This window comes from Monocercomonoides exilis, assembly GCF_001643675.1.
Source record: "Monocercomonoides exilis strain PA203 chromosome Unknown scaffold39-1025343, whole genome shotgun sequence".
Taxonomy (NCBI): domain Eukaryota; phylum Preaxostyla; order Oxymonadida; family Polymastigidae; genus Monocercomonoides; species Monocercomonoides exilis.
The window spans coordinates 790450-800431 of NW_027150584.1; the positions used below are offsets into that span (position 1 = coordinate 790450).

At 36.0% G+C, this 9982-nt stretch overlaps 2 protein-coding genes across 2 annotated transcripts; both read right to left on the reverse strand.

Annotated features, from left to right (window-relative positions):
* Positions 1 to 7635: 7635 nt before the first annotated feature.
* Positions 7636 to 8122, reverse strand: MONOS_17965 (uncharacterized protein; the record flags this gene model as incomplete). The annotated part of the gene is made up of 3 exons (XM_067870938.1): positions 7636 to 7772; positions 7848 to 7955; positions 8041 to 8122. The coding sequence occupies 3 exons, from the start codon at positions 8120 to 8122 to the stop codon at positions 7636 to 7638; spliced, it is 327 nt and encodes a 108-aa protein (XP_067723047.1).
* A 1127-nt stretch (positions 8123 to 9249) lies between these two features.
* Positions 9250 to 9945, reverse strand: MONOS_3218 (uncharacterized protein; the record flags this gene model as incomplete). Its single annotated transcript, XM_067873203.1, has 1 exon — positions 9250 to 9945. One exon carries the CDS (start codon positions 9943 to 9945, stop codon positions 9250 to 9252), a length of 696 nt encoding a protein of 231 aa, XP_067723048.1.
* Positions 9946 to 9982: the final 37 nt, after the last annotated feature.

The window sequence follows — 9982 nt, forward strand, 5'->3', positions numbered from 1 at the left end:
TATAACGCTTTTTCTCATTTCAATATATAATGGAAATATTAGATTTTCAAAACATAAATGTACAGTCAAAACCGGATATAATCACATCTGATTTTGCACAACTTTTTGTGACAATATCCGATTGTGATAATATACGATGCTGTTAAACACAGAAAAAAATAAAAATTAATTTATGAAATAATTAATTTTGGGTCGATTTTTTTATTTTTGGAAATTTTATCCAAATACACTTTTTTCACTTGCAAAATTTATTTTTTTCATAAACACACATAATTCAGACTCATTTGAGCACATTTTTGAATAGGAGAAAAATAGAAAATTTTGATCAAAAAATCGATTTTTCAATGAAAAAATCACCCATAATAATAAAAAATGTGATTATATATTTTCAGCCCTGTGATAATATGCGATGGAAAATGAATGAAAATTTGGTCAAAAATGTCGGTGCATGGAAAAATGTGACTATATTCGAATGTGATTATATTCGACGTGATTATATCCGGTTAAGACTGTATTTGTTTTTTAATGAAACGAATTGGTTTGTTAATATTTTGAAAACAAAACTATTGTCATATATAAAAAAATAACATACATTTTGTACACGTTTGACGATTTGCTTAAAAATCACGAAAAATGAAAAATATATTAAAGTAATAATTTTTGAAATCATATTTTATTATTATTATTAAATTTCGGTTCGAAATTTTCACATGAATACAGTTTGTGCAAAAAATACCGGACATCGCAAAAAATACCGGACAAGATCGATATCTCAATAACCGCAAGAAGAAAAATTTTGCTAAATTTCCTCAAAACGTATCTCATCAATGCAAACTCACGTGATACACAAGACTTTTTGGACAGCTTCGCTTGAGCTCAGAAAAAATATATATCGAAATCTCGGAGAAATAGAATTTTGAGTTTCTCCGAGATTTCGATATATATTTTTTCTGAGCTCAAGCGAAGCTGTCCAAAAAGTCTTGTGTATCACGTGAGTTTGCATTGATGAGATACGTTTTGAGGAAATTTAGCAAAATTTTTCTTCTTGCGGTTATTGAGATATCGATCTTGTCCGGTATTTTTTGCATAAACTGAATATAAAAAAGAACACTGAAAAGTGAAAATGCTTATAAAAGATATCTACATCTTTGTATTAACTTAAGAACTTTGTTTTTAAAACAGTGATGATAGTTTTTGCATTTGAATTCAAAATCTCTTCCCAATGATAAACTATCTTAGAAAAAACAACACACCGAAAAAAGTTATGATTTCAAAAAATATCACACATATTGAGATTGCACAGAATTCATTTCATTTCAAACAGTTGTTATTGGTTCGATCAAAGAAAAACATAGCATTTGCTTTTCTTGCCTTTTGCATTTAAGATCATTGGCATTTGCAAATATTTAATTTTTATCAACTATTTTTGTGAAAGAAAAACAATAAGTGGCACACTGTTATCAATTCATTTTGAAATAGAAGCGATGTTGTTTGTATTTGTATTTTATTTCGTTATTTTCCAAGATTTTCCCATCGTTAAAATATTTTTTGCAACAAGAAAATTGAATTTGTGCATTTTCAATATCGATAATTCCAAAGAAGAAAAATTTACTACAGCACGTACTGAGAAATTTTCAAGTTGACTCATTTATTTGGATTGAACTATTATGAACATATTTTAAATATTTTGAATTTTTTTTGAAGAATTGCTTCGTGAACTGGAACAGTGCGGAGAATATGAACAGATCAAGAAAATGGAGGAAATGAACAAGGTTATTGATTTTGTGGATGGAGATGAATTTGGATCACTTTTTTACACAAAATCATTTGACAAAATACACCAAATGCTTTGCGAAAAAAAATTATCATGGGAAAACGCAATTTTATTTCTGAAGCATATTGGATATCACAAAGCTCTTAATAGCTTTTCTGATCTTGGAATCGAAGATACATTTTTGAGCGAAAAAATGGAGGAAATGATAACTGAAGAAGAAAAGAAAAAAGAAGAAAAGAATGAAAAGCTGGTGACTGATCTTTGTGAATGTTATCTTTTTTTCGGCTTCTTCTTTTCACCTGAAATGTTTTCAGTATGTGTTCCTTGCATTATAAAAGTCGCATTGAAGAAAGAGGAAAACGAAGAAGCTCAAAAAGAAGTGGAAATAGCTTTGCTGACTTTGAGTTGCATTGAATTATATAATGTGTGAATATTTCTTTTTCATTTTTATTATGTTTGCTTTTTCCCCCTCTTATTTCTGATTAGGAAATGAAACAAGAACAATATTTGAAGGAAATAACTGAAATCATCCAATATCATCAGTCCCGTCATAATCTAACAAGACTTGCCTATCAGTCTGCTCGGCAGTTTTTGATATACAGATTTTACAAAGACAGAAGCTTGAAAGAAGTGATTGTGAATGAGCTGCATTTTGGAAGAGAAGCAGCAAGAGAACTGGAAGAGCTCACAAGAAATGTGGTATGGAAGAGAAAAGAAGAAGAGGAAGAAAGTGAAGAGAATTAAGAAGTGCGTCAAATTGAAAAATAGCTCGATGCAAATTTTTGTTTCATTCGCTCATGCTATATGTGGAGCAAAGAAAATGCTGGGTTTATCTACTGTATTGTTCAGATGTTTCGAGCATTAAAGGGAAATCACCTATTCATCAGCAATGAATGCTAAGATTTATTGAAAACTGCAATGGAAAATAGAGCAGTGAAGATAGAAGCTTTGCTGAAGGAAGGTGCAATTGATCTGATTTCAGGGGAAATGAAGCAATCAACTTTGAAGTATATATTCATTAAGGATTGTTTGTTTTTCTTTATGAATATTTCGGAAAGATTTGTAGAAAAGGAGAAAGATGAAATGGAACAAGCGAAAAAAAAGGCAATCCTTATGGAGATATTTGAAAGCATGGAGGAAGAAGGATACGAAGATGAAATCATAAGCTTTCATGAAATTATTTCTTTTCGGAACACAAGGTATTATAGTTTATCAACAAAATTAGCAGATCACTTTGTGAATGTTTGAGAAAAAGAGAATCATTTCATTCTGTAGCTCAAAAATTATGTTTTTCGTATTTATTCATTTCACAAAATCTGAAACAAAATTTACAGAGTTATTTTTATGAATGCTTTTATTTCCTTTTTCAAAACAAGAAAGAATATGAAATTTGAGTTTTTCTTTTTTTTCCATGAAGCACATTCATTGAAATCCTTCCTTCTTCATTTCAATTGTCCTTCTTTCCATTCCAAAAACAATCAGAGCTGAATTCTCTTTTTTTTCTTTCTCTTTCACTTTTTTCTCTCAGAAATCTTTTTGTGATATTTCACCAGAACTTGTTTCATTGAACATCACTTCCATTTCACTCGTCATCTGAAAGCGGCTGAACGCCAATTTATTCGAAATGCACGTTGTCTTCCTTGTCCAAATAGAAGGGGAATGAAAGATAAAAAAGAAGATGACAATCGTTGAAATGAAGATGAAAGCTGTGTGAATGAGTGAACAAATGAGAAAGAAAGAGTGTGTGAGAAAGAGCAAAGTCGAAGCAGAATATGATAATTTCAACAATGAATGAAATGAGCGAAGAATTGGAATGTTTTTATTCAATAATCTTCTTGTTCAACTGAAAATGTCACTCCCGAATGAAATCTCTTTTCTTCTATTTTCATTTCTCTTCTTTTTAGAGATGAAAATGAAATGAATGAAAATGCATTTCACATTCTCTTCACAGACCCCTGCAACAATCAGAAATAGTTAACAGCAATAGAAAAAATTCGCACACTTCATTTATCAAAACAAAAAGTTTCATAAATGTTTGTCGTTCCATTTTCATTTCCATTTTCTTCCATCTTCTCAAACACTTTTCTTTTCGACTCTCTTCGCCTTGCCTCTTCAGCTTTCCAATCTGTGTTTTCTTTCGATCTTTCACAATTGTTTGTAAAAAATTCCCAATTAATCAAACAATTTTGAGCAACTTTTGCTTGACTGAATGATTTCCCCCAAAACAGCCTTTGCAGCTCATTTGCCCAGCAAGATTTCTTCATCCACAACTCTGTTTCTTGCAATATCTCTTCAAGCGCAAATGATTTGCTTTTATTTTCTCTGAACTGATTATTCGGTTCATTAAATGACCTCGTTGTGCAGCAGACAGCCTTAAATATATGTTTCATTCCTCAATTTGCATGATTCAAAACATGATCCCAATGTTTTTACGACCTCTTTATCATTCACTTTTCTTCCATATTTTCCAATTCTTTTTCTTTCTTATTCTCTTCATCAGAATTCTTCCTTTCAAATCTTTTCCTTTTCAAAGAAAAACAAACTATCATCCCGTTTAACCTTTGGCTCTTCAAAACATCCACCAACATTCCAACGCCAATATCTCATCCACGATTCCAATCCCTTTCCATCCGCCATTATCTTTATTACCTTGCAAGAATCCACTCCACAATTCGCATCCGTCTCTTCAAATCTCACATTCTCCCTTATTCCTCCCATTCCCTCGCTTTTCCCTTTTTCTGTGCTGCATCCTTCAATTCATTCAGTCTCCCAAGCCTTTCTCAAAAGTCAATAAATAATTTCTATTTTCTGAATCAAAAAAAAGAACAGATAAAATTGTCTGAGCAGTGATTCAGAAATGTCCTTTGCACACCCTGAAACATTTGCTGCTGGTCCTGCTACATTCGGCAAAATCAAACTGAAGCAACAAATTGGTTCATTTTCTGAATGTTGGAGGAACACCCGCTTCAAAAGAGTCACAAACGCCTCTGAAAATGTCTGAATATGTTCAATCATTAACTTTTTCCCGGTGCATCATTTTCATGCTTTTGCATCAAAACAGACAATCCGAAGGTTAGAAAAACAAACATATATTGTTTGGTAAATTAATAAGGGTTTGCAACCTATGATCTGTTTAATCAAGATGTTTAATTGATGAATTGCTGCAGCCAGAGCATGTCTGAGCTGCTTGAATGTGCAGTTACAGATGCAACCATGCAAGTTATAGCATTGCAGAAGAGCAGGGATTTTTCTTCCAGATGGAGGAGCGGGTGGCTGTTTGCATTGATTGCTTGTGAAAAGAGAAGTGGTGGGGGAAATCGCATGAAATATGAACTAGGTTGTATGTTGAAAAGCATTTGACATAACATTGACCGTGATATTTTGAATGATAAATAATTCAAGCAAGGTTCAGAAAAAGCGAGCTGAATATTAGAAAGATTGAATTGAACCGCTTGTTCATTTCGAGGGAAATGCAGTGTGCTTGGCATATCTTTTGCTTTGAACTTGATTTGCGTGATTTTTTGTGGGATGGTTGGTTTTGTGGAAGAGGAAAGGGAATTGGGGGATTGAACAATGGAGGAAACGAGTTGAGCAAAACACTCAGCAGGTTTCAATTACAATCTCATTTGCATTTTGCAGGAATCCTACTGACATGCCATTAGCGAAGACATTTCGTTGAATCGGACTTTGAAAAGGAGTTAATTTGGAGAATATGTGTTTTCATCTGATATTCCAACCAGCTTCACAATGGATTCTAAGAACAAGAAAGCCAGTTGAGCTGAAAATTACCAATCCATTGGAGATGGGAAAATATTTCGAGTTCAAAAAGATGATTTGATTATTTTTGTTTCATTTATTTTTCTTTCAAGGTGTTCTTTGAATGAATGCAGATTGGTTACGAACAGGAATACTGCAAAGAGAGAGAAGCCAATTTATCCTTTTTCAAAAGATTCAGAAGTTTTGAGATTATTCTTGAATGTATTGCATTCAACAATAACATTCGTGACTTCTACCATCTGGTTTGTGTGATGCACAGCATGACAATGCTTTGCATGAGCTCGAAAGAGAGAAAAAGCAGTCAACTTGGAGTGTTTGTTGAGAGCGTTTTGTTGAAGCGACTCTTTTGTCGGGGCTGATGATTTGGCTGGGCATTCACGTTCAGAAATTGCTAACTTTTGATGATTCTCAAAACACAACATCATCTTTGGCATCTTTTCTTCTTCTTCTTCTTCTTCTTCTTCTTCTTCTTCTTCTTCTTCTTCTTCTTCTTCTCCTTTTTGTCTTCTCTTTTTTTAATGAAAAAGGAAGAGGAAAAAGACAAAAAGTTCATTTGCTTTATCCAACCACGTGTGATGTCTTGCAGTGGATGCAGCATTTTGTGTCGCAGGATGAAGGCAAAGGCAGGCAAATTGTCGTTTCATATGCAAAAGATGGAGCAGAATCTGAAGCAGTTGAGATTTTTTGGGGAAGAGCTTTGACAAGGAAGAATGAGTGATGAAGGATAGACAGGATGAAGACACATCTGCATCCTTTTCATTTTTATTCTTTTCCTTTCCTTCTTTCTCAGCATTCATCTTGGCAACTGATTTCCCTTCTCGCGTCTTTTCTGCCTTGTTCGCAAAACAACATTCACTTTCAGCCTTTCCAGTTGCATCAACAACGAGAAAGAGATACAAATTAATTTGGACTCTTTTTGGTGGAAGAAGAAGGAGAAGAAGTGTGGATGGTCAGTGAGGAATTCGCAAACTTGTAGAGGAAGCTTTTGAAGAATCAGAAATCTTTTCTTTGTGAATTATGGCTTTCTTCTGAAATATTTTCGCTAAATTTTTTTGTGAATTTGATTTGATCAATTTATCAAAATTAACAATTCTAAATTTTGAGTTTTTCGAGCAAAAACCAAATAACAAATCATTATTTTAAAGATTTATAAGAAGTGGCATAATCTCATTAATCTAAATTAATTTTTGGTACACTTGTTTTGAATTTCATATTTTTAATCTTATTGTTTCACACAAAATTTCATTTCAAAATCAATCATTGTGCAAATTTTTGAGAAAAAACGTAACAATATTCTGTAATAAGTTAATCACAAAAATTTAATTAACCAAAAAATACATTCCTTTTGTTCATAAGAAAGATTCGAAGTTTTTGAATATTTTTTTTGAATATTCCAAAATAAAATATAACCATGACAACGAAAACCAAATTAGAATAAATAAATAAATTCAAATTCATATATAAACCATAAACATGCATTCTAAATGCAATGTGATTATTATGAAAAAATCAATTAAAGAAATAAAAATATGGGGTTAATGTGTTTTATATTTTCTGACTATTTCCGGCAACTATTTCCCTTGCGAGCTCTTTTCCAACATGAAGGCTGTGTTTTATATTTGTGCATTGATTATGCTCGGTGCCAAATGCCGGAATATGGAAGACATTGCTGAAAGACAAATTAAACAAAAAATGAACGAGGAGACGCAGAAGGATTTGATCAGCATTGCAGATAAAAATGGAGATTTCAACATTAATTTTTACAATTCACTAACGAAAGTTATAAAACCAGCTGGCAATTACATCTGCTGTATTCAAGCAACTTTAAAAATCATCAACACCTCTTTGTGTGTGAACCATCTCAACATCATCCCCCTCACTGGTTGTCCACTCCTCACTGCTCAATACCACTCGGCTGCCACCATCTGCTCCTCCTCTTTCCAAGTCAACCCAGCAACAAAATCTCCACTTTTCCTCTCTTTCCATGCCATCCTCGCCCTCACAAACTTCTCCCTCATCCCCCACCAACCTGCCATCCTCTCCTTCCCCCTCTTCTCCACCCCAAACAATCTCCTCTCAGATACTCACTCCCCAATCCCTGTCTCCTTCTCCATCTCACACTCCTCCTTCTCCTCTTTCGTCTCCCTCATCCAGCCCTTCCTTTTTTCTCCTTCTTCTACTTCCCCTTCTCCTTCCCTTTCTCCTTCCCCTTCCCCTTCCCCTTCCCCTCTCCATATCCATCACCAATCCCGTCCCAGCCTCCAAATCCACCTCAATCTCCATCTCTCAAACACACTCTTCTCCAACATCTCCTCTCCCAAATCCCATTCATCTCTTCCATCTCTTCCCTCCCACTCACTCAACCCATTCATCTCAACCACCTCTTCCTCTTCACTCTCTTCCACTTCCACCAACATCAACATCAATACAATCCCCTCCTTCTCTCTTCACTCATCCCTCTCCATCCACTCCACCATCTTCCTCCACACTCACAACCCCATCGATGGTGCCATCCTCCCCAACCTCAACAACCCATCCACTTCTCTCTCTGCCTTCAATGCATCTTTCCATTACCAAACACGATCTTCCCCAAATGATCCTGCAAAATATAACGGATCTGAAACTCAAAAATTGAAACTTGAAAGAATGTTCTCATTCAATTTGAATAGCTATATCTTTGAATGGTGTTTTTGGAATAACTCAAATTCTGGAAATGACTATGGAGGTGCGCTTTATGTTGTTTTCCAAGATGCAAATCTCACGCTCACTTCTTGCTCATTCAACAATTGTTCAACTACAGGAAATGAATGTGGCGGTGGAGCGCTATACAGTTACTGTTTGCAGAATGAGAATATTACAAAATCCAATTTCACAAACTGTTCTGCTCCTCATGGAGGAGCAGCTTGCATTGATGGAAGACAAACTTCTTCCGTTTATTCATTTTCAGATAACAGAGTGGAAAGCTGTAAAATAACAAGCACAATTGGAACAGGTATATATTTTTTTATTGGTGATTTTTCTACAAACGGTCAATTCTTTTTCGCCAAATGCAAGTGTATATCAAATTCTGGTGGTGATTCAACTGGCTCTCTCACATTTCAAAATCCTCCGAATAATAAACCAAATAATTTTTTGGTTAATGACTGCCAATTTATAAATAATAAACTGATTGGTTCAACAAATTATGGAGGAGCTGCAATATTTTTCAGATACACACATCCCTGGATGAATGGAATGAAATTCATCACATTCTGTTTCTTCTATGGCAACACTGCCAAAAATGGCAGGGGCAATGATGTGTTCTTCAGCGGAAACAGCATCACTCAATCTCCGTTTGAAAATTGTGGTTCAACAACAGAATCAAAAAGAGTCTGGAATAATGGACAAGCAGACAATGAAACTTTCAATGGCTGGCTCCCCCTCATCGCCCAGAATAAAATCGTTGCCAGCAATGGAACTGATGCTGATGCCTGTGGCAGACCCCAACAGACCCCATGTGCCACCATCGAGTATGCCCTAAATGGCTTCATTTCCCTCCTCCACGACGCCTCCCTCACCCTCCTCACCTCAATATTTGTTCCCGTTCAAACACTCACTTTCAGCGCGGTTGACACTAAAATCACTGGAAATGGCACAGATGCCACCACCATCGCCTCCAGTGGCATTCTTCAACAATCAAACTCACATTCACGGTCATCTCAATCAACATCATCGTTTTCATCGTTTTCATCATTTTCTTCATTATCAACATCTTCTTCACCAGATCCATTTGCCACTTCTACCCTCTTCCAACAGACCCAGGGCTCCCTCACAGTCTCTGCCCTTGCCATCGCCCACAACTCCTCAAACCAAATCACCCCCATCCTCTTCCACCTCTCCAATGACTCCCCTTCCCTCAACCTCAACACAACCACCATCACCGGAACAACCTCATCTTCATCATCAATCACCACACCCCTCTTCTTCCTCACTGCTGGCTCCCTCGCCCTCAACCACACAGCAATCACCAGTCTCTCCCTCAACAGCCAAAGCATCTTCCACCTCACCTCCCTCACCACTCCCCTTGCCCTCAACTCCTCCAACATCACTGACATCACCTCCACTGCCACCCCCGCCAGCTGTATCCTCTCCTCTGCTACCTCCCCTGCCCTCTCCCTCTCCCTCGCCAACTGCACCATCACCAACATCAACTCAGCTCCACAAAACCAACAGACTGCTACAGATGGCGGGTGCATCTCATTCGCCTCATCCGTCTCTGACAATACATTTTCGGTGAGTGAAACAAATTTCTCCACCTGCTTTGTGAGCGAGGATACAAGTTCTGGAGGAAGAGGCGGCGCTCTCATGATCGAGTACAAGGATGATTCACAAGTGTCATCCACAACCTTTTCCATCACCAATATCGCGTTTTCAGCCAACAAGGCCTGTGCT